At 34.4% G+C, this 25,653-nt stretch overlaps 1 protein-coding gene across 3 annotated transcripts in view; it reads left to right on the forward strand.

Moving 5' to 3' along the window:
* Mon2 (MON2 regulator of endosome-to-Golgi trafficking) overlaps positions 1-25,653 on the forward strand; it is a 113,863-nt gene that overhangs the window by 67,737 nt on the left and 20,473 nt on the right. For 2 of the 3 annotated variants that reach the window (XR_013091226.1, XM_076854808.2), the window contains exons 26-29: positions 13,245-13,873; positions 19,674-19,817; positions 20,516-20,533; positions 20,822-20,950. Coding sequence is in view for 2 of the 3 variants with exons in the window: in XM_076854808.2 (XP_076710923.1) it covers positions 13,245-13,873; positions 19,674-19,817; positions 20,516-20,533; positions 20,822-20,950 (920 nt within the window). In the remaining variant the exon portion in view is untranslated. The remainder of the gene's footprint in view (positions 1-13,244; positions 13,874-19,673; positions 19,818-20,515; positions 20,534-20,821; positions 20,951-25,653) is intronic. The other variant, XM_076854809.1, reaches the window with a different exon arrangement.

Here is a 25,653-nt window from a genome sequence, read left to right on the forward strand (position 1 = left end):
CCATCTTGCACTTTGGGGCTTCAAATATATATATATATATTTTTTTTCTGAGTGAAAATGTTTTTTTTTTAATTAATTTTTATTGTTGGTTGTTCAAAACATTACATATAGTTCTTGATATATCATATTTCACACTTTGATTCAAGTGGGATATGAACTTCCATTTTTACCCCGTATACAGATTGCAGAATCACATCAGTTGCACATCCATTGATTTACATATTGCCATACTAGCGTCTGTTGTATTCTGCTGCCTTTCCTATCCTCTACTACCCCCCCTCCCCTCTTCTCTCTCTACCCCCTCTACTGTAATTCATTTCTCCCCCTTATATTTTTCCCCCTTTCCCCTCACTTCCTCTTATATGTAATTTTGTATACCCCTGAGGGTCTCCTTCCATTTACATGCAATTTCCCTTCTCTCTCCCTTTCCCTCCCACCTCTCATCCCTGTTTAATGTTAATCTTCTTCTCATGCTCTTCGTCCCTACTCTGTTCTTAGTTACTTTCCTTATATCAAAGAAGACATTTGGCATTTGTTTTTAAGGGATTGGCTAGCTTCACTTAGCATAATCTGCTCTAATGCCATCCATTTCCCTGCAAATTCTATGATTTTGTCATTTTTTAATGCAGAGTAATACTCCATTGTGTATAAATGCCACATTTTTTTTTATCCATTTGTCTATTGAAGGGCATCTAGGTTGGTTCCACAGTTTTGCTATTGTGAATTGTGCTGCTATGAACATGGATGTAGCAGTGTCCCTATAGTGTGCTCTTTTTAGGTCTTTAGGGAATAGACCGAGTAGGGGAATAGCTGGGTCAAATGGTGGTTCCATTCTGAGCTTTCCAAGAAATCTCCATACTGCTTTCCAAATTGGCCGCACCAATTTACAGTCCCACCAGCAATGTACAAGTGAACCCTTTTCCCCACATCCTCGCCAGCACTTGTTGTTGTTTGACTTCCTAATGGCTGCCAATCTTACTGGAGTGAGATGGTATCTTAGGGTGGTTTTGATTTGCATTTCTCTGACTGCTAGAGATGGTGAGCATTTTTTCATGTACTTGTTGATTGATTGTATGTCCTCCTCTGAGAAATGTCTGTTCAGGTCCTTGGCCCATTTGTTGATTGGGTTATTTGTTATCTTATTGTCTAATTTTTTTAGTTCTTTGTATATTCTGGATATTAGGGCTCTGTCTGAAGTGTGAGGAGTAAAGATTTGTTCCCAGGACGTAGGCTCCTTATTTACCTCTCTTATTGTTTCTTTTGCTGAGAAAAAACTTTTCAGTTTGAGTAAGTCCCATTTGTTGATTCTAGTTATTAACTCTTGTGCTATGGGTGTCCTATTGAGGAATTTGGAGCCTGACCCCACAGTATGTAGATCATAGCTAACTTTTTCTTCTATCAGACGCCATGTCTCTGATTTGATATCAAGTTCCTTGATCCACTTTGAGTTAACTTTTGTGCATGGCGAGAGAAAGGGATTCAGTTTCATTTTGTTGCATATGAATTTCCAGTTTTTTCAGCACCATTTGTTGAAGATGCTATCCTTCCTCCATTGCATGCTTTTAGCCCCTTTATCAAATATAAGATAGTTGTAATTTTGTGGGTTGGTTTCTGTGTCCTCTATTCTGTACCATTGTTTTGGTACCAGTACCATGCTGTTTTTGTTACTATTGCTCTGTAGTATAGTTTGAAGTCTGGTATAGCTATACCGCCTGATTCACACTTCCTGCTTAGCATTGTTTTTGCTATTCTGGGTCTTTTATTTTTCCATATGAATTTCATGATTGCTTTCTCTATTTCTACAAGAAATGCCGTTGGGATTTTGATTGGCATTGCATTAAACCTATAGAGAACTTTTGGTAATATCACCATTTTGATGATGTTAGTTCTACGTATCCATGAACAGGGTATATTTTTCCATCTTCTAAGATCTTCTTCTATTTCTCTCTTTAGGGTTCTGTAGTTTTCATTGTATAAGTCTTTCACCTCTTTTATTAGGTTGATTCCCAAGTATTTTATTTTTTTTGAGGATATTGTGAATGGAGTGGTTGTCCTCATTTCCATTTCAGAGGATTTGTCGCTGATATACAGGAATGCCTTTGATTTATGCGTGTTGATTTTATATCCTGCCACTTTGCTGAATTCATTTATTAGCTCTAATAGTTTCTTTGTAGACCCTTTTGGGTCTGCTAGGAATAGAATCATGTCATCTGCAAATAGTGATAATTTGAGTTCTTCTTTTCCTATTTTTATGCCTTTAATTTCTTTCCTCTGTCTAATTGCTCTGGCCAGTGATTCGAGAATTATGTTGAACAGAAGTGGTGAGAGAGGGCATCCCTGTCTTGTTCCAGATTTTAGAGGGAATGCCTTTAGTTTTTCTCCATTCAGAATGATGCTAGCCTGAGGCTTAGCATAGATTGCTTTTACAATATTGAGGTATGTTCCTGTTATCCCTAGTTTTTCTAGAGTTTTGAACATAAAGGGATGCTGTACTTTGTTGAATGCTTTTTCCGCATCTATGGAGATGATCATATGGTTCTTATTTTTAAGCCTGTTGATGTGTGGTGAATAACATTTATTGATTTCCGTATATTGAACCAACCTTGCATCCCAGGGATAAATCCTACCTGATCATGGTGCACAATTTTTTTGATATGTTTTTGTATTCGGTTCGCCAGAATTTTATTGAGGATTTTTGTATCTATGTTCATTAGAGATATTGGTCTGTAGTTTTCTTTCTTTGAAGTGTCTTTGTCTGGTTTAGGAATCAGGGTGATGTTGGCCTCGTAGAATGAATTTGGAAGTTCTCCCTCATTTTCTATTTCCTGAAATAGCTTGAAAAGTATTGGTATTAGTTCCTCTTTAAAGGTTTTGTAAAACTCTGCTGTATACCCATCTGGTCCTGGGCTTTTCTTAGTTGGTAGTTTTTTGATGGTTTCTTCTATTTCCTCAATTGATATTGGTCTGTTTAGGTTGTCAATATCCTCCTGACTCAATCTGGGCAGATCATATGACTTAAGAAATTTATCGATGCCTTCACTATCTTCTATTTTATTGGAGTATAAGGATTCAAAATAATTTCTGATAATCTTCTGTATTTCTGAAGTGTCTGTTGTGATATTGCCTTTTTCATCCCGTATGCTAGTAATTTGGGTTCTCTCTCTTCTTCTCTTCGTTAGCGTGGCTAAGGGTCTGTCGATTTTATTTATTTTTTCAAAGAACCAACTTTTAGTTTTTTAAATTTTTTGAATTGTTTCTTTTGTTTCGTTTCATTAATTTCAGCTCTGATTTTAATTATTTCTTGCCTTCTACTTCTTTTGCTGTTGTTTTGTTCTTCTTTTTCTAGGAGTTTGAGATGAAGTATTAGATCATTTATTTGTTGTTTTTTTCTTTTTTTAAGGAATGAACTCCAAGCAATGAATTTTCCTCTTAGAACTGCTTTCAGTGTGTCCCATAGATTCCGATATGTTGTGTCTGTGTTTTCATTTATCTCTAAGAATTTTTTAATTTCCTCCTTGATGTCTTCTATAACCCATTGATCATTCAGTAACCTATTGTTCATTCTCCAAGTGATGCATGATTTTTCCTTACTTCTTTTATCGTTGATTTTCAATTTCATTTCATTATGATCAGATAAGATGCATGGTATTATCTCTACTCCTTTATATTGTCTAAGAGTTGCCCTGTCAAATATATTTTTTAAATCTTATTTTTTTTCTTTTCATTGTGAAATTTAGAAATAGTGAAATGTACAAATATTATGTACTTGCTTTGTCTTGATAAAAAATAGCCATCATTTTTAACGTCTCTATATTTTTTAGAGAGAGAGAGAGAGAGAGAGAATTTTTTAATGTTTTTTTAGTTTTCGTTGGACACAATATCTTTATTTTATTTTTATGTGGTGCTGAGGATCGAACCCAGCACCCCACGCATGCCAGGTGAGCATGTTACCGCTTGAGCCACATCCCCAGCCCAATATATTTACTGTATTGTAAAAGCAAAGAACCAGTAAGTATAGATTTAGGCTTTTTAAAAATGAAGATATGACATAGTTCATGTGGCTTTCATAATTTCTTATAATGTGAAGACTAGGAAATTTTATTATTATTTTATGGCATAGTTTATATTTTTGACATAAGCATGTACAATATATAATTGTATCTAGTCTTATAGAAAATGGACTTCTTTTATATTTCATAAAATGTTGTCTGTGATTTCACTAGCCTGGGGCTGTGGCAGCCATAGATGTCTTGGATCAAATTATAAGACCCTAAATGCAAAGGGCCAACAGATTCTTTGAGAAGAGAGAGCAAAAACTCAGTGAAAATATTAAAAACACTATGGTGATTAAAGGGGGAAATGCAAAGGCAACAGTGATGCAAATACTTAGAGAGATGCATGCACTGAAAAACCTGAGGTGTTCTATATAAAAAGAAAAATATTGGTATCATAGAATGAATTTGGAAGTGTTCCCTCTTTTTCTATTTCATGAAATAATTTGAGGAGTACTGCCATTCTTCTTTAAAGGCCTTGTAGACCTCAGTTGTGTATCCATCCAGTCCTGGGCTTTTTGTGGTCAATAGGCTTCTGGTAGCATCTTCTATTTCATTGCTTGAAATTGATCTCTTTAAATTGTGTTTATCATCTTGATTGAGTTTGGGCAAGTCATATGACTCTAGAAATTTGTCAGTGTCTTTAATATTTTCTATTTTATAAGAGTACAATTTTTCAAAATAATTATCTTCTATATTTCTGTAGTGTCCGTTATGATATTTCCTTTTTTATCACAGATATTAGTAATTTTGAGGATCAGATATCACTGAAATTCTTTTCAAAGAAGTCAGATGGTTCTTTATTCATGTTTGGATCCCATAATAAAAAGCAGCCAAAAAACGTAGTTGTATGTGACTACCATGTGCTGGCTATGGTTGAATTAGGTATTGAGTAGTTTGTGTCTCTAAAAAATATTAATAACAGCAAATGTTCCAAGGGAACAAAACTCATGTCAATATTTTCTGGTGATGCTTTTGATACATCAGAAGATTAACAAGTCTTCTTATTGATACCTCCTTGACTAAGAAGATGAGCAACCTGGGGGTTGAAAAGTTCAGCTTTTCCTTCTCACTTCTCTGTTGTTCTCTGAGCAACAGTTCTTCTTGTTCCTCTTTACTTCTTTTTTGACAGCCTCAAGGTCTCCTTTTGATGCTCAGCAGTATATTCCTAAGCTTCAGTTATTTATAATTTATTTCATTTGAAATTTTCTTGTACCATTCATATAAACTTAGACTTATTACTATAAATTAACCTTTTAAAATTTTTTTATATACTTTGCCCTAGATTATTGTTGGAAAGTTGGTGACATGTAAATTAAATCATATTCTTTGCACTTTAAATTTAAACAAAAAAGTATTGTCTGTGCCTAAATGGCGCAACATTTTAAATCTGAGTTTAGGTTCCACTGTAGTTGGCAAATGTAATGATCTGAGTTTGTAACTGGGATGATAACACAGAAGTATTTCATTCAGCTATTTAATAGTTTTAAGATACAATTTGTCAAAACACTTTAATATTTCACTTAAGTATCTGTTTTTTATTTCATATAAATTTTATCTTAATTCTTAGTACTGTCTAAAGTAAGCAGAAAAGTACCTATTATTTCATACTTTCAGCATTCCTATTTACTGAATGCTTCCTTAAACATTTCTTTAAAAAAAAAAAGTAAATATTTGGATGATTTATGTACACACACACACACACACAGTCATTTAACCCAGTCACTCCCCCTCTCTCTCTCTCTCTCTTTTTTTTTTTAGTTATACATGGCAGTAGAATGTATTTTGACATATCATACAATCACACATACATGGGGTATAACTTCCCATTCTTGTGGTTGTACATGATGTGGTGTTACACTGGTGTATTCATATTTGAACATAGGAAAGTTATATCCAATTTATTCTACTGTCTTTCCCATTCCCATCCTCCATCCTTTCCCCCCATTACCTCCTGTCCAATCTGGTGAACTGTAGTCCTTCTTCCCCCTTATTAGGAGTCAGTATCGGCAAATCAAAGAGAACATTTGGCTTTTAGTTTTGGGGGATTGGCTTATTTCACTTAGCATGGTATCCTCTAGTTCTATCCATTTACCAGCAGATGCCATAATTGGTTGAGTAATATTCCATTGTTTATATATACCACATTTTTTTTATCCATTTATCTTTTACAGGGCACCTAGGTTGGTTTCATAGTTTAGCTATTATGAATTGAGCTGCTGTAAACATTAATATGGCCGTGTCACTATAGTAAGTCCTTTGGGTATATGCCGTGGAATGGGATAAATGGGCCTAATGACCTCTATACTGCTTTCCAGAGTGGTTGCACCAATTTGCACTCCCACCAGCAATGTATGAGTGTACCTTTTCCCCCACATCCTTGTCAACATTTATTGTTACTTGTATTCTTGATTTTGACTGTAGTGAGATGAAATCTCAGTGTAGTTTTAATTTCTATTTCTCTAATTGCTAGAGATGTTGAACATTTTTCATATATTTGTTGACCATTTGTATTTCTTCTTCTGTGAAGTAACTGTTAAATTCCTTTGCCCATGTATTGATTTTTTTTTTTTTTTTGGTGTTAAGTTTTTTGAGTTTTTTTTTTTTTTTTTTTTTTGTATATCCTGGAGATAAATGCTCTATCTGAGGTGCAAGTGGCAAGGATTTTTCTCCCATTCTGTGGGCTCTTTGTTCATGTTCTTGATTGTTTCCTGTGCTGTGAAGAAGCTTTTTAGTTTGATTCCATCCCATTTATTGATCCTTGTTTTTACTTCTTGTGCTTTAGGAGTCTTGTTGAGGAATTCAGTTCCTAAGCTGACATGATACAGGTTTAGGCTTACTTTTTCTTTTAGTAGGGCAGGGTCTCTTGTCTAATGCCTAGATCCTTGATCCACTTACAGTTGAGTTTTGTACAGGATGAGAGTAGGGGTCTAACTTCATTTTATTACATATGGATTTCCAGTTTTCCCAGCACCTTTTGTTGAAGAAGACATCTTTTCTCCAATGTATGTGTATAATGCCTTAGTATGAGATACTGTATTATTTGGGTTTGTCTCTGTGTTTTCTGTGCTGTGCCATTTATCTTCATGTCTGTTTTGGTGCCAATACCATGCCATTTTTGGTACTGTATCTCTGTAATATAATTTAAGGTTTGGTATTGTGATGCGTCCTGCTTCACTTTTCTTGCAGAGAATTGCTTTGGTTATTCTGGGCCTTTTATTTTTCCAAATGAATTTCATGACTGCTTTTTCATTTCTATGAAGAACATCATTGGAACCTTAATAGGAATTGCATTAAATCTGTAATGCACTTTTGGCAGTATGGCCATTTTGACAATATTAATTCTTCCTATCCAAGAACATGGGATATCTTTCCATATTCTAAGGTCTTTTTTAATTTCTTTCTTTAGTGTTCTGTAGTTTTCATTGTAGAGGACTTCTATCTCTTTTATTAGACTGATTCCCACATATTTTATTTTCTTTGAGGATATTGTGAATGGGATAGTTTCCTAATTTCTCTTTCAGTTGATTCATTACCGATATATAGGAACTCAGTTGATTTATGGGTGTTCAGTTTATATCCTGCTTCTTTGCTGAATTCATTTATGAGTTCTAGAAGTTTTCTGGTAGAGTTTTTCAGATCTTTTAAATGCAGAATCATGTTGTCAGCAAATAGCTTTAGTTTGAGTTCTTCTTTTTCTATTTGTATCCCTTTAATTTCTTTCTTCTAATTGCTCTGGCTAGAGTTTCCAGGACTAATTGAATAGAAGTGGTAAAAGAGGGCATCCCTGTCTTGTTGCAATTTTTAGAAGGAATGCTTTCACTTTTTCTCCATTTAGAATGATGTTGGCCTTAGGTTTTGCATATATAGATTTTACAATGTTGAGTTATGTTCCTTCTATCTCTAATTTTTCTAGTGTTTTGAAAAGGAATGAATGCTGTATTTTATCAAATGCTTTTTTTTGCATCTATTGAGATAATCATGTGATTCTTGTTGTTAAGTCTATTGATGTGATGAATTATGTTTATTGATTTGCATACACTGAACCAACATTGCATCCCGGGGATGAACCACATGTGATTGTGGTATACTATCTTTTAAATATGTTTTTGTATGCAATTTGCCAGTTTTTTATTAAGAATTTTTGCACCTACGTTAATCAGGGATATTGGCCTGAAATTTTCTTTTCTTGATGTGTTTATCTGGTATTGGTATCAGGGTGATACCTAGCTTTGTGGAATGAGTTTGAAAGGGCTCCCCGCTTTTCTATTTCATGAAATAATTTGAGGAGGTTTGATGTTTGTTCTTCTTTGAAAGTCTGGTGGAACTTGGCTGAGAATCCCTCTGGTCCTGGGCTTTTCTTTCTTGGTAGGGTTTTGGTGCCATTTTCAATTTCATTGCTTGAAATTGATCTGCTTAAATTTCTATGTCTCCCTGATTCAATTTGGGTAGGTCATATATCTTTAGAACTTTGTTCATGTCTTGAAAATTATATATTTTATTAGGGTATAAATTTTCAAAACAGGTTCTGATCATCATCTGCATTTCAGTAGTGTCCATTTTGATTATTTCCTTCTTCATCACAAATTTTTGTAATTTGAGTTTTCTCTCTCTTTGTAGCTTGTCTAAGGGTTTATTAATTTTATTGATTTTTTTCAAAAAACCAACTTTTTGTTTTGTGAGTTGTTTTGGAGTGTTTCTTTTGTTTCAATTTCATTGATTTCAGCTTTGATTTTAATTATTTCCTGACTTCTACTGCTTTGGGTGTTGATTTGTTCTTTTTCTAGGGCTTTGAGATATAATGTTAGGTTATTTATTTGTTAACTTTCTATTATGAATGAGCTCAATGCATTGAACTTTCCTCTTATCACTTCCTTCATAGTGTCCCAGATATTTTGATTTGTTGTATTGGTATTGTCATTTACATCTAAGAATTTTTAATTTCATCCCTGATTTCTTCTGCTATCTATTTGTCATTCAGTAGCATAGTATTTAATCTCCAGGTGTTAGAGTAGCTTCCATTTTTTTATTTTATCGCTGATTTCTCATTTCAGTTCATTATGATGTGATAAAATGCAAGGTATTATTTCTATTTTTTTGTATTTGCTAAAAGTTGCTTTGTGCCTATGATATGGTCTGTTTTAGAGAAGGATCCATTTGCTGCTGAGAAGAAATTGTATTCAGTCTTGGATGGACAAAATATTCTCTGTCTGTTAAGTCTAAAATATTAATTGTATTTTTTAGTTCTGTAGCTTTTTAATTTAGTTTTTGTTTGGAGGGTCTATCCAATGGTGACAAAGGTGTGTTAAAGTCACCCAGTATTATTGTGTGGTAGTCTATTTGCTTCTTGAAATTAACAAGGGTTTATTTGAAAGTATGTAGATGCTCCGATGTTTGGGGCATAAGAATTTCTGATTGTTATGTATTAATGATGTATGATTCTCTTAAGTAGTATGAAATGTCCTTCTTTGTCCCTTCTGATAACTTTGGCTTGAAGTCCACTTTATCTGATATGAGGATAGAAACTCCTGCTTGTTTATAGATCCATCAGAATGATATGTTTTTTCCTATCCTTTTACCTTCAGTCTGTGGATGTCTTTGCCTATGAGGTGAGTCTGTTGGAGACAGGATATTGTGGAGTCTTGTTTTTTAATCCATTCTGCCAGTCTATATCTTTTGATTGATGAGTTTAGGCCATGTACATTCAATGTTATTATTGAGATATGATTTTTTTTTTAGTTTTCGATGGATACAATACCTTAATTTTTTTAAATTTATTTTTATATGGTGCTGAAGATCAAACCCAGTGCCCCACACATACTAGGCAAGTGTTCTAGCACTGAGTTACAACCCCAGCCCTGAGATATGATTTTTATTCCCTGTCATTTTGATTTATTTTTTGGTTTTTAATTTGAATTAGTTTCTCCATTGATTCACTGTGTTTTTTTTAGTGTATTTCCTCCCTTTGCTGGTTTTCACTTTTTTTTTTTTTTTTTCATCCTCATGGAATATTTTGTTGAGAATGTTCTGTAGTGCAGGCTTTCTGGTTATAAATTCTTTTAACTTTTGTTTATCATGGAAGGTTTTCATTTCATCAGCAATTCTGAAGCTTAATTTTGCTGGGTATAGTATTCTTGATTGGCATCCATTTTCTTTCAGAGCTTGGTATATATTATTCCAAGACCTCCAAATATATGGGTCTGGGTTGAGAGATCAGCTGAGATCTGGATTGGTTTCTCTCTAAATTTTACATATTGTTTTTCTCTGGCAGCCTTTAAAATTCTATCCTTATTGTATATATTAAGCATTTTCATAATAATGTGCCTTGGTGTGGGTCTGTTATAATTTTGTATATTTGGTGTCCTGTTTGCCTCCTATATTTAATTTTTTTATTTCATTCTTTTGGTTTGGGAAATTTTTTTATATTATTTCATTGAAAAGAGTGTGCATTTATTTCATATTTATCTCCAAGCCTTCATCTATCCTAATAAATCTTAAATTTGATCTTTTCAGACTATCCCGTACTTATTGAAAGTTCTGTTCATGGTCTCTTAACATCTTTTCTCCATGGTCAACTTTGTTTTCAAGATAATATATTTGTTATCATTGGCTGAAACTTTCTCTTCCAAGTGATCTAGTCTTTGGTAATGCTTTCAATTGGATTTTTAATTTGGTTTATTGATTTCTTCATTTTGAGGATTTCTGCTTGGTTTTTATCAGAATCTCTCTCTATTGAAGTGATTCTTCACTTCCTATATTTTCTCTGATTTCACTCCTTGTACTGTCCTTTACTTTGCAGATCAGTTTAACTATGTACATCCTAAACTCCTTCTCTGACATTTTTTCCCCTGTGGTGTCAGTGGATTTGGTTATTGGAATATATTGGCTTCTTTGGGGCATTTGTTCCCTGGCTTTTTCATATTGTTTGTGTGTCTACCCATCTAACAATATGGGTCTGAGGCAGTCAGCTCTGTGGACTTCTAGTGTCCCTGAAAATTTCCAGTACCTTACTGTAGGGGGAGACATAATAACAACAATATGCAGTATTAAACCAAATAGTTTCTGTTCTATAATTATAATAGTTATTTATGTCTATAATGAAAATTATCACTACAAACAGAAATGATATGATCAGTTATTACCTACAATAAAAATAGCAAGTTTGCAAAAGATTTATAATTTCAAGTGATAAACAGGGTGACAACAGACGTGAATGATATAGGATGTGATGATTATGAGGGAGGAGCAGAGAAGAGAGAAGTGAAAGATTAAAGGAAGAGTGAAAATGATAACAATAGAGATCGGCTTTTAGTGGAAAAGAGAGAAAGAGAATCAAGGGAAACGGATAGCTAAGGGAAAAATGTATACTTAAAGTAAAAATTAAAAAAAAATAAAAATAAAAGAATACAAAACAAAACTAAAATATGCTAAGCAAACATCCTACTCCTCAAAAAACTGATCCACAAAAAATAACTAGCTTCAAAAATGCTAGAAATGAGAAAAAAACCAGATTGGAATGTGTGTAAATGTCCATGTACCATTAATGTCACAGTTAAACAGGGAAAAGAAAAAAAGAAAAAAAAATCTCAATGAAAAGTTAAAAAATTCTTCCTGTGGGAGTTCAAAAGATTCTTAGCTGCTCTTCTCAGCAGTTTTGGGTGGGGTTGTCTGGAGTGTTATGCTGCACCCTCTGGATTCCTGGAGAGAGGTAATCCTGAGCAGAACTTTTGGAGGTAGGGTTTAGGCTTAGCTGGGCTCCAGGCTCTTTGCTGAATGCCAGTTGGTCTGGAGATTTTAAATAATCATACCTCCAGAGCCCTGTAATTGTCTGTACATGCTGGAAGACTGTACCCCAGGGATCTCCCCTGGGTTCTACTCGTGTCACCTGCAGACCCCATGTTTCCTCTTCTTGGGTCAGTCTCCAAATTCACTCTCTCCTGCCCTTGCTCTTCAAATTCCCAGCCAGGTGTGTCTCTCCCAGCCTGTCGATGCAGTCAGATTGAAGCGGGGGAGGTAGAGCCAGGTGGGTTTCTGCAACTAGTTGTCCCCTATGTAAAATTCTCTCCATGTTTGATTTTCTCTTTGTCACTTAAGTACACTCTGTCATGCATTTTGTTGCGTTTACTGGGCCTGTATTTTGGGCCAAACTAGGGTTTGCCAGGAATCAGATCCCTCAGCTCTTGGCTCCATGCCGTGACTCAAAATGGTTTCCATGACTCAAAATGGTTTCTTCTCTTATCCTCCACATGCAGCCAGGTGAGATGATAGCTGCATAAGGATATTGTGTAGCATGCCTTTCATTTTAATCAAGCATTGTCCTTGGTCTCTAAATACCCTGTACCCAGACATGCCTTAGGCCTCCTAAAAATGTGGTTTCCTTTAATTTCCTTATCCCTCCACATCTCTTGCAGAGGGACCATTCTAGCTGGTGCTTCTAGCCCAGCCTAGGCAATGGCTATGCCCCTGGGGATTTCTTCCTTATTTTATTATATCCAATCTCCTGAGTCCCTGATCTTTGAATGTCCAATATTAAATTCCATTAAAGTATACCCCCCGCCCTTTTGTGTTTACTCACCTTGCTGAGAAGCTGCCTATCTGCTTTTTTGGTTCACTCCACAGAGCAGCCAGGAAACGACCTCCTCTATTCTGCCATCTTGAAAAAAATCTGGATAATTATTTTATGAATAAAATCATTGCGCTTCATCACTACAGGAATTTTTTTTTCTTTTGAGCCTCATGGGAACAGACTGCACCAGGTCATAGAGTGCTTCAGTATTAATGTAGTTAATTTGTCACAGGAGTCAAGGAATATTGAGCTGATTAGTGGAAACTAACAACTACCGTTCAACCCATGTTCTGCTGAAAATAGGAAATAGTATAAACTATACTAATAGTACTAGGAAATAGTATAAACATGTATACATACACATTTTATTTTTAAAACCAAGAAATTATTTGATATTCCTACTACCATCTTGGTGTTTTTTGTTCCTGTATCTGAAAAACAAATTTATTGCTGGATTTCTGGGTTCTGATGATTTTAATTCACGTTGTTAGTACCTAATTATATTTTTTTTTAGTTCCGTGTGAATCTTGGAAAAAAATGAAGCAAAATTATTTTAAAGAGTCTAATAATAAGAGAAAATTTGATTACTTTTATGCTAATTGAATTTCTTTCTCTTCTTAATATAGGAGATTTTTCAAGAGCTTGGGATGTTCTTCTTGACCATATACAGTCAGCAGCACTCAGCAAAAACAATGAAGTGTCTCTGGCTGCTCTGAAAAGCTTCCAGGAAATTTTACAGATTGTATCCCCTGTCAGAGACTCAGATAAGCCTGAGACTTCACCTGTAGTTAATGTACCTGTGCCTGTCCTTATTGGGCCTATCTCAGGCCCTGGTTTAAACCGGCCATTCATAAGAACAGATTCTATTGGAGAAAGACTTGGAAGATATAGTAACTCTGAGCCACCCATAGTTACTGATGAGCTTGAAGACTTGAATCTCTGGTGGGCTGCGTGGAATACTTGGTATAGAATTGGATCTGAAAGCACTAAGCCTCCTATTACTTTTGATAAACTAACTTTTATTCCCAGCCAACCCTTTCTTACAGCTTTAATTCAGATATTTCCAGCACTTTACCAACACATAAAAACTGGTTTTAACATGGATGACTTGCAAAAGTTGGGAGTCATATTACACAGTGCTGTTTCAGTTCCAATAAGTTCAGATGCATCTCCTTTTATTCTTCCATCTTATACTGAAGCAGTTCTGACAAGTTTACAGGAAGCTGTACTTACAGCTTTAGATGTTCTCCAAAAGGTAATATGATTTTATTGGCTAAGCAGTAATTAATATGGTTTTCTGAAATTTTTTTTTTAACTTTGCTATATATTTTCGAGGATAAATTCTAGACCATCAAATTGTTGTGTAAGTGTACTTGAGGATAAATTCAGGATTGTCAAGATCTAGTTACTTAAAAGACTCACAGCTTTCTGGTATTTTCAAGAAGGTAATTAAGGCCAGCTTTGAGTCTTTTAAGAAGCTGCCTGCATGCTCTTATTCCAGTTCACCAGCATTTTTGATATGTTAATACAATTTTTAACAAAAGAATATGGTATTATTATTCAAAAATTAATAAGAATTGGGATTATATTTTGGTATTGTTTTCATTTGTACTTAAATTTAGTTCCTAATTTATTAGAAACCCACATTAATAAAGGATAAGTTTATGAAAGTCTTTTTCTCACAGAAATTTTAAGAAGTTATGTTTTTAGCTTTGGGTTTTGTTATTGCAAAAATAGCTAATCATTAAAACAAGCAGACCTAAAAATCATTGAAAAAGCTAGGCGTAATGGTGCATGCCTGTAATCCCATCGGCTTGGAATGCTGAGGCAGCAGGATTATAAGTTCAAAGCCAGCCTCACCAACTTAGAGAGGCCCTGAGTAACTCAGTGAGACCCTGTCTGTAAATAAAATACAAAAAAAAAAAAAAAGAAAAAGGCCAGGGATATGGCTAAGTGGTTAAGTGTCCCTGGATTCACTCCCCAGTAAAATTAAAAAAAAAAAAAGAAATTATTGAGCAAATCCAAATTATGAAGTAAAACTAGATAAAAATAAAAGTGTTTTTAGATTATCAAGGAAATTGATAGCACAATTCAGAATCATTATAATGTTAAACAAAATAAAGGGTCAACTGAAGGTTGGGAATATAGCTCAAATATACACAATCAACTGAAAAGCCTGCCATTCCAAGATACTCTAACAAAAGCAAAATACAATTAGATTCTAGGCAGGCATGCCTAAAACCCCAGCACCTCCAGAGACTGAGGCAGGAGAATCACAAGTTTGAGTCTAGCCTGGGCAATTTAATGAGACCCTGTCTCAAAATTAAAAAGGCTGGAGATATTCAGCTCAATATACACTTTGGGTTTAATCCACACTACAAAAACAAAAAAACAAAATTAGATTCTGATCACATAGAGATTTTCAGTTGTTAAATAATGAAAATCATGTTTCTAATTAACAAATTTTTTTGTTTCTGTGGTGTGTGTGTGTGTGTGTGTGTGTGTGTGTGTTTCTCACACATTCTGGGGATTTAACCTAGGGCAATTTGGCACTGATCTATATCCATGCTCCCTTATTTGGGGGTTGGGGAGGCAGTATGGAAATAAGGGGCATTTAGCCATTGAGCCTCATCTCCAGCCCTTTTTTATATTTTATTTAGAGACAGTGTCTTGCTAAGTTGCTAAGACTGATTTGAACTTGCAGTGCTCCTGTCTCAGCCTCTCAAACTGCTGGAATTATAGGCATGTGCCACCATGCCCACCTAATTAATTGTTTTATCCAACTAGAGTGATGAAAACTTTCGTAGTAATAATGAAAATACTTCTAATAACCATGATATCACTTAATTGCCTCTGAAGGCAATATAGCTAAGTAGTAACTTGTTCTCTATTTAACCCTTAGTTGCATTATACAGGGAAACAAATGTGGAGAAAATTAAAATTTAAGAAAATCTGGCATTTTAGAAAATGTGGGGAATACCTAATATTTCTACCCTGTCTCCCATCTCTCCAGAATGGGAATTACTTTGTGTGTGTGTGTGTGTGTGTGTGTGTGTGTGTGTGTGGTGGTGGTGCTGGGGATTGAAACCATGGCCTTATGCATGTTAGGCAAGCACTCTACCAACTGAGCTAGATCTGGATGGGGAAGCAACCTGCAGCTGAGTTTGGCGGCACCTTTTCCATTTAGATGTGAGGGAGGCCAGGAAAGGGTTAGCTTAATCATTTTCTATACACCAAGCTGTGCCAGCAGTCCATGGGCCCCTGATTGTTTCTCTGTAGATTCTTCAGACCAAGATACTATCGGGACAGTCAGTTGGTATGTGTCCAAATCACTGCTCACCACTGATGTTCTAGAGTTGGTGAACTAATAAAATGTTAGCTCTTATTATGTTTATCACAGTCCCAATTCCCCATCACCACCATAGGTGGTATTAGAAAACCTTAATTCCCACCCCCCACCCCCACTTTTGTATGGACTACAAATAAAACTTGGGGCAATTTGCAGTTTGGAGGAAAAAAAATATTAATTTTCCACAATTTGAAGTGAAAATAACTTTTTGTTTTCATTGGGAAAAAAATGTAGTCTATCAATAATCACTCCCCCCACTGGACGTATAAATAAGTTGATTATAAAGGGAACCCTCAGTTGATCCTTTTTATTCCCTAAAGGGGAATAAAAAAGGTTTTCTAACAGAAAATAAAATTATAGGCCTTTCAGAAATACTTATAATCTAGATCTCTCATTGACATGTTTGATTCAGGTTTTAAAATATATGTAGAAGATAAAAACAACACCTTATCTACCTTTCAAGGAAAAAGTATATTTCAATTTTTAAACTCTGTTTTATCAATAAGAGAACAAGTGGAATCATTCATCCAAGTATTAGGAGTTTATTCTGAGCTTTTGATACCTTGAAAACAAAATATATCTTTAAGTCTGAAATTTAGGAAGCTTTATATTTCATTTAAATCAGTTCATATCATTTTTATATGACTATTAATTTATACTCTAGCCATTGTTTTATTCTTTGCATAATTACCTGATGTTGCACAAACCTTGAATGTGAAATTTATTGTAGTATCTTCTAACAGAAAAATTAACAATTTATTTCAGTAAGTGATTTTATACTTTCTACAAGTGTTAGAAAATTTTGCACAAGCAAAATTTACTTTGGGATTTTATCTTTGAACTATCTAGCAAAACATTTCCTTGATTACAACCAATTTTCTGTCCTAAAGGAAAAACTCTCTTCAACATTGTTAGTTACCCTTATATTATTTAGTGCTTCATAATCTTAGTCTTGTTTCTCATAGGACTAGTTACTGACCAGCCTGACTTGGTTATGTGTGCTAATTGATTTTTTTCCTAAATTATTTTTGCATACATGGGGGAACTGATAATTTGATTGTCTGCTTTGTGTATGTAATGTACTATAAGTTCTGATGTCAGGAGACTACATCTGACTTATGTATTGTTAAGCTTATTTAGGTCAGGTAGCTGGGTACAACGTATGACTGCTGGACTTGTACTTCAGAGACACTATCACATTGTGTGTGAATGTGTCTTTGGAGTTATGTAATGAAGCCCTATCTTCTACAGAATATATGGCAAGTTTCTTAATCTTTTTATATTAAGCTTCCTCATGTGTAAGATAAAAATAAATCTACAACTTTTTGCCTTTTAAGTAGAATTTGTAAGGCATTTTTTTATTTATATATGACAGTGGATTGTATTACAATTCTTATTACACATATAAAGCACAATTTTTCATATCTCTGGTTGTATACAAAGTATATTCACACCAATTTGTGTCTTCATACATGTACTTTTGATAATAACGGTCATCACATTCCACCATCATTTATAACCTCATGCCACCTCCCTTCCCCTCCAACCCCTCTGCTATATCTAGAGTTCATCTATTCCTCCCATGCTGCAGTACCTGACAGAAGGTAAACACTGAGTAAATGTTAGCCCTTATTATTTTTATCATCATGTTCTCTGGCAAAGAGATTAGTACAAGGCTGCGACTAGGTGATGTGTTGGTACATGAGTTACTAAGCAAAACCTTAAACTATTTCTTTTCTTGTTTTTATGTATATGGCTTTCAAGGATTAATAAAAAATATTACCCAGATTATCAATTTTCATCTTTTTACTAAAATTTGTTTTTAGGTTCATCCTGTATATTTTTCTGATAAACTTCAGAATAGTGAAGAAAAGCTAATAAAAATTTTTCTTGGATGAAATTTGTTCCCCAAAAGGGAAGGGGGCTTTCATATTATGCATTTTTATAGTCCTAGAATTGCTTAATAAGTCAGCAATACCACTGTTAGTATGTTTTCAAAAAAAAGACCATTGGAAATCAAATGCATAATCAAAAATACTATCGTGTAAGATACTTCTAAAGAAATTGTGATACTTAGCTTTCTGGAGCATCCACATGATTAGAGCATCCAACACTTAGAGTGATAACGGTATCCACTATAATTACCACTTGTTTACTTCCAAGAGTTGAGATCCAGCAAAAGGTTAATAAAGAAGAAAGTAGAACTATTAGAAGCAACCAGAAAAGATAATTTTCTTTAGAATGTATAAATTTTATTCAAGTTCTCTATTCACTGTTTTTGAGAAAAATAACCAAATGTTGAGAGTTGTTATTAGATGTCTTTATTGTATTTTACTACACTGTAATTGTAGGATGATCTAACTTATGTGTGGACAGCCCTTGCTTATCTGCTTTTTATCTCAGTGCATTTTTATCTAAATTTTAGTCATAGATAAATGACTAGGGGGCAGGGATAAAATAATCTGATAAGTTTTAAAAGCCATAGATTGGGGGGGGGTGGGCATGGGACAGTGGAGAAACTTTGGACTGGGCAAAGGTAAGGGAGGGGAGGAGAGAGGGAATGGGAGTAGGAAAGATGGTGGGATGAGACAGACATCACTACCCTAGGTACGTGTATGATTGCACAAATGTTGTGCCCCTACTTCTTGTACAACCAGAGAAGTGAAAAATTGTGCTCTGTTTGTGTACAGTGAATCAAAGCATTCTGCTGTCATGTATAACTGATTAGAACAAATTTAAAAAAAATTTAAAAAGCCACAGATTGCATAAAAAATAATAAGTTTTTTCTTAAAATTTTTAAATGCTTTTCTAGTATGTGCAAGGCCCTGAGTTATATACCCAGTAAAATAAAAAAAATAAAGCTAAATAAATAAAACTTTAAATTTTAGTTTTAGTGTTTTGAGGGTACACTCAAAATACCCTTTTAAGTGTACAGTGATTATGTTTTTTATTTTGTACAGCACAATAGTATTTTAAATACTCCATAAATATTGCCAATAAATATTTAAATATTTTTAGCATATTTGAAGTCATAATCTACAGTCTCAGGATATACATTTTATTCTTTCTGTTTAATTATTTGAAGTAATATATCTAGAGAAACTAGTTTTGGTATTCATTAAAATGATATGTTATTAATTTGTATTAAAATATTTTCTTGTTTTAAATCAGATTTATTCAGAGACATTAGGTATTAAATATTTAGCCTGTTAAATTTAATATGTAATTTTTTAAAATAAATTTTTATAGATGACTTATTTTCCCAACTGTAATGCACATGATTATTTGTTAAGGTTGGTAGACCAGACATGATGCAGAAATGATCTATCATTTCAGTGAACTGATATCACTTAAGTAGAAACCAGTATCATCTTGGTCAGTGAAGCACTTTTATTCTGATAGCTGTATTACTGAACAAATCAGTTGTAGAACCTCAGGACTGCCTGGGACTTTAAGTACCTGCCCCTTTTCTTCTGTGCTAAGAAATAAATTGTGCTTTATTAACAAGCATTTTTAAAAGCTGATTAACACTTTGAGGCTATATTTTATTCAATAATAGTTTTAAATAGTTTAAATATCTTTCAAAGTATATAAAAGGTGGTATAATACTGACATAAAATAGTACAGTCTTTAAGATTCTTGGGTTAACCAAATATGTATATAGTAAAGAACTTCTGCATTCTGATGTTCATATTTTGCTTTTTAGGCCATCTGTGTAGGACCAGAAAACATGCAGATAATGTATCCAGCTATATTTGACCAGTTACTGGCATTTGTAGAATTTTCCTGTAAACCTCCACAGTATGGACAGCTGGAAACAAAGCACATTGCAAATGCAAAATATAATCAGGTAATTTACTATAAATTTTATTTATTCTGTGAGATTTCATGGCTTATAAAAACAGTCAATTCCACTTAAGATGGACTTTGATTATCTTGGAAAAAGAATGTTTTTAATTCACATATGGTCAGTTCCAATTAAGATGCACTTTATTTCAGAAAAAGAATTTTCATTCAAAATAAACTTACAGGTGTCTGTTAACAATTTAAGCTGAACAGAATATTATTTGAGAAACCATTTCTGTGTTCATTCCTCCTGGTTTATGACTTTCCCAAGTAGTTCTTCAGAAAGTTTTACCTTTCATGTTACTCTCTACTACATGTTTCTTGAAAAAGGGTAAATTCCTTGGAACCTTTTTCTTGGTTGCCCTATCGCACTACAAAGCAGCTTTTAAACCCCTAAGCCTAATCTTATCTAAAATAGATACTTACAATACAAGATGAAGAAATATGTGTGTACTGAATAAGAAGTTGTCTATTACTGGTGTGAAATTTAGTTGGATTTTATGTAAAACATTTTTATAGCAATAGTTGTCAAATTTTGACTTCATTTGGGCTTAGGGGAAAAGTCAATTTCTAAATGCATGCATATGCTGATTTTGTTCACCCAACATAAAAAATTATAGTTTATATAGTCCAAAAAGTAGTTTTAATATGTATTAACTTTTTTCATTCTATTTGTCTTGCAACACAATGGAATCACAATAGATCCAACTATTTGCACCGGTGAGTTAAAGTTCCTAAAATTGTCCTAACCTATTGGCAACAAATTAAGTATGTATTTCCCAGTTCTTCATAGAAATGCTCTCTGCTTTTTCCAATAGTGTTAACTTTTGCCTGGCTAAAAATTATTTTTTCATTTAGCACATATCTCTTCGAGAACTTTGCATGTAATGTGATCTGACTTAAGACCAAGGCCTGAACTTTAAGACAAAGCTTTTTTTTATTTTTAAAACAACATAATTTTCTTTAATCCCATTTTTTTTAACTCTCTGTGAAAATATTACTTTCTAGGCGGAATGGGTAGCCTTGAATTATGTACCATTTGCTGAAAGGTCTTTAGAAGTAGTTGTGGATTTATACCAAAAAACAGCCTGTCATAAAGCAGTGGTGAATGAGAAAGTTCTACAGAATATTATTAAGGTATTTTTTTTCATTTCTATACTTTTATGACTATATCACTGAAATTACTCTTTAGGTAATAGCATTATATTGGGATAAATGAAAAATACTTCTTATTGTTTATTTAGTAACATGTCCTCAACATGTCCTCAACATTCATGAATTGTATTTAGCAAGCCATTTTTCTAAACCATGAGGTCTTTTAATGAAACATTTAAGAACAAGTATTAAATGTATTAACTTTTCTCATTCTATTTGTCTTGCAACACAATGGAATCACAATAGATCCAACTATTTGGAAGTGTGCAGACTGGCGGTTATAGCTCAGTGGTAAAGTTTTTGCCTAGCTCACATGAGGCCCTGGGTTTAATCCCCAGAACTGCAAAAGAAAGAAAGAGAAAAAGAAAAAAAAATGTGCAGTAGATTTGGTAGATTTGTTACAGTTTTTAAATTTTACCATGTAAGACAATGATAATACTGTCTCTTAAGACAGTATATATACCTCAACTCTCAATGTTGACTAGTGTTCAGGGAGAAATTGACAATTAGTTAAATGATCATGTAGACTGTTTTTAAAAGTCAGTTCCTTAGTGTGTGAACAATGATTTTTAAAATTTATCTCTTGTTGACTGTGTGTCTCATTCCTTGTATTTTATCTTTCCCCTTCTATTTTTGTTTTTGTTGTTGTTGTTGTTGTTTATTTTTTTGTGATACTGGGGATTGAACCCCAGGCCTTGAATATGCTAGGCAAACAGGCTACCACTGACACTCCCAACCCTCCCCTCTATTTTGAAGAACAAACCTGACAGATTTCTTCCCTAGCCTGTGGATATACCTTCTGTTTACTAAATAAATACAGGCCAGTTTACTTTCTTCCATCAAGAAAGATGGTCTTTCTCTGTTCCTTCTCTTGCTTTTGGCTTCTTCCTACCTTTTTTTTTTTTTTTTTTTTTTTTTTGGTGATTCTTTCATGTTCCTTTCTGCATCGTATACATCCTGCGAAAAATGATTAAGCCTTTTATACTACAATAACTTTCTCTTGCTGGATGCAGTAGTATGTATGCATGCTGGTAATCCTAGTGGCTCAGGAGGCAGAGGCAGGAAGATCTTGAATTCAAAGCCAGCCTCAGCAACTTATTGAGGCCCTAAGCAACTTAATGAGACCCTGTCTCAAAATAAAACATAAAGAGGGCTGGAGATGTGGGTTAGTGGTTAAGCACCTCTGGGTTCAATCCCTAGTACCAAAAAAAAAAAAAAAAATTCTTTCTCTTAACTCTACTTCCTTGTTGTGACCAGTACAGGTACTAATTCAGAAATCTAGGGGCAATGGGGATTGAGAAAAGAAAGACACATAGAGAAAGGTGGGACCAGTGGTGGAACACTGTCCTCTGATGGAAAAACAGTAACCCAGAGATAAGCTCAGCATGTTTATTATATAAGTTTTATCATTAAAAATTATTTGTGGGCTGGGAGTGTGGCTCAGTGGTAGAGCGCTCGCCTACCACATGCGAGACCCTGGGTTCAATCCTCAGTACCACATAAAAATAAATTTATTAAATAAAGATATCTTAAAAAAAAAAAAAAAAAAAGGTTACTTGTGGGAAAATTTCTGCAAAGCACACAGACTAAAGGACCCAGCACTGATGAGATATTAGTGTTATCTTGTTGTGCTCAGAATTCTCTATCCTGCCTGGTGCAGTGATGCATACCTGTAATTCCAGCAGCTCGGGAGGCTGAGACAGGAGGATCACAAGTTCAAAGCCAACCTCAGCAACAGTGAGGTGCTAAGCAACTCAGTGAGACCCTGTCTCTAAATAAAATACAAAGAAGGGCTGGGGATGTGACTCAGTGGTCAAGTGCCCCTGAGTTCAATCCCCTGTACCCTGCACCCCCCACCCCCCAAAAAAAAATCTCTATCTCTGGGAGATGGTGCCTGAGCTCAAGGTCCAGACTGATACAACTTCATGCCTTTGCACAGAGCCACTTCAGGCGTCATCATAGCAACTGGGCAATCTTGACCTGTATCTTTGTACAGGAAGTTCCCAGCGCAAATACAGCCGTGATGTAGTCAGAGATCGGGATCCAAGTCACCACTTTCCACACGTCCTACACAAATTGCCATCCTCTTTTTGCTTTCCTTTATTTCCAAATCTCATATGACAGCTTGTGGCCTTCATCTAGCCACCACTTACTCTTACTACATGTTGGCTTATGTCCATATTACTCTATAGAAACTGATTTCTGAAGTGGTAGAAAACCAGATTTTCAAATCTGTTGTTTTCTTACTCTTTATCTTCTTTATAGAATGGGAATACTTCTGCTCTACCTTCTTAAATTTCTTTTTTCCCCTGAATTTTGTGATACTTCTTTCTATTCCTCAACACATATCTCCCTTTAAACTCTCCCTTCATTCTTCATTTTTTTGAACATATTTTTAAGCATTTATATGTACCAGGTACTAACTAAGTACTGGAGATTATAAAAATGTAGATAAGTTCTTATGTAATAAATGATAGAGTATTCTGAGTGCTAAGTGAAGACCATAGAGTAAAGGTCACTTTTATTCAGGTAGACCTTACTTCAAATAGTGTCTGCTGTTTACTTCTTGCCTTTTGAGTTTGGGCAAATGAATTTATTTGAGAGTGTTTCTTATCTGTGACAAGATAATTGCAATATTACTTACATGTCCTAACTATAGCAAAGAGAATTTGTTGAACATTTAATGATGCTTGTCTTGCCAAATAATCAATGCTAAATAAAAAAATTATTTCCTACCACAGACAAATAATTGAACCGCTGAGAGGATTTGGGATAGGATTAACAGAAATGACACTTGGAGGAGTGAGAGTTTGCTAAAACAGGCAGGGAGGCATTTTAGCTAAATTAAGATGATGGAATATTTTCAAGAAATCTAGAGAAATTCCGTTTAGAGAGGTCATGGAACCTGGAATAAGTCTGAAAAGGTACCTGCAGGTTTTAAAAATCATCATAATATCAGACTTTATTTTTCAATCATTGAAAGCTCAAACACTGAGGAATGCCATCATATCATCAGTGGTTTGGTTTTTGTTTGCAGTACTAGAGAGTCTTATGCATGCTTAGCAAGTATTTTACAAGCTACATTGCCAGCCCTTATTATTTTATTTTGTGGCAGCCTCTCTAAGTTGCCAGGATGGCCTCAAATCATCTGCCTTAGTATCCCAAGTAGCTGGAGTTACACAGTTTGTATTTTTAAAGGAATTAAATGATCCCTTTTCTGTACTCTCAAACACTTTGTTGATACCACTTCTTACTGCATTATATTGTGTTTAATTGGACAAGGCTCTTTTTTTCTTAGAAATTGGATACCTGTGATGTCTGAAACTAAGTTTCCCAGTTCAGTATGCATTTACTGAGCATACACCGTTGTACACTTACTCCTGTATTATTTCTTTAAACATTCTAAGAAATAAGATGTTCTAGTTGAATAAATTAACTGTGCTTAATATTCAATAAGATATTAATTGCAGAAGTCTATCATAATTTTCTTTTATCTAAATTTGAGTTATGAAATGTTTACTGAAAATGATCTGTGTGGCATTTAGTATTCCTTTGGTTATAAATCACATACAGTCAGGCTCTGATTAGCTTTAGCAATAAAGAGAATTTTCAGTATGCTTAATTAAAAAATTCAAAGATAGAGGACTTTAGGACTGGTTGATCCAGTGGTTTAACAGTATCATTAAAACTCAAATTTCTTTCTCTGTTTTGCTTTCTAAGGGTTGACTATATCCTAACTGTGTTTCTCCACATATCCAGTAAAAGGATTATGTGTGTGAGCACACAAATACATGTACACACAGTTTTTTTACCACATTCTTAAATTATTAAAATTAATGTTAGAAGATGGACCAGCTTTGGTCCCATACCCATTTTGTGGGTGGAAGGGGTACCAGGAATTGAACCCAGAGGCTCTTAACCACTGAGCCACATCCCTAGCCCTTTTTTACATTTTATTTAGAGATAGGGTCTCACTGAGTTGCTTAGGGCCTCATTAAGTTTCTGAGGCTGGCTTTGAACTCAAAATCCTCCCACCTCAGCCTCCCAAGCTGCTGATATTATAGGTGTGTGCCACCATGCCCAGTCTGTACCCATTCTTGAACCAGTTCACATGGACAGGGAAGCGACATGTTTTGATTATCTTATTAACTTAAGCATGTCTTTACCTGAATTCCCAACCTGGAAGTGGAGATAGCTCCTCAGAAAAGAAATAGGTTTTGTGGAATTACATGCATGGGAAAGCAGTAAATAGATTCTGAGTAGACTAATATCTGTTCTTGGAGGCCTGTTTCATGCAAATAGGAAATGGTTCATACATTAAATTGGGTGGCAGAGGATGACACTAGGTATTATATCCTTGAAATATAAAAATTTATCTCTTAGAATTTTTTTATGTAAAAGCTGAATTTTATCTCTAACGCAGATTATCTAAGATGATACCAAATTTCTAGTGATTGAAATTTCTGGGATAGTTTGCCATAATAGTTTTGTCAGTCTAGTCTTCTAATTGTTGAAAGAACTATGACCCAAAAAGTTCATTCTCAATCACCAAATTATTTTTACAAAAGCCATTTTTTTGAAAAATTGACCAATTTTTTAAAAGAGTCTTAACATCTTGGGCACTATACATAACTCAGATGCTCTACTCCTGTACTTTTGATAATCAAAGATAAGTCATATTAATT

The sequence above is a fragment of the Callospermophilus lateralis genome, chromosome 4, assembly GCF_048772815.1.
Source record: "Callospermophilus lateralis isolate mCalLat2 chromosome 4, mCalLat2.hap1, whole genome shotgun sequence".
NCBI lineage: Eukaryota > Metazoa > Chordata > Mammalia > Rodentia > Sciuridae > Callospermophilus > Callospermophilus lateralis.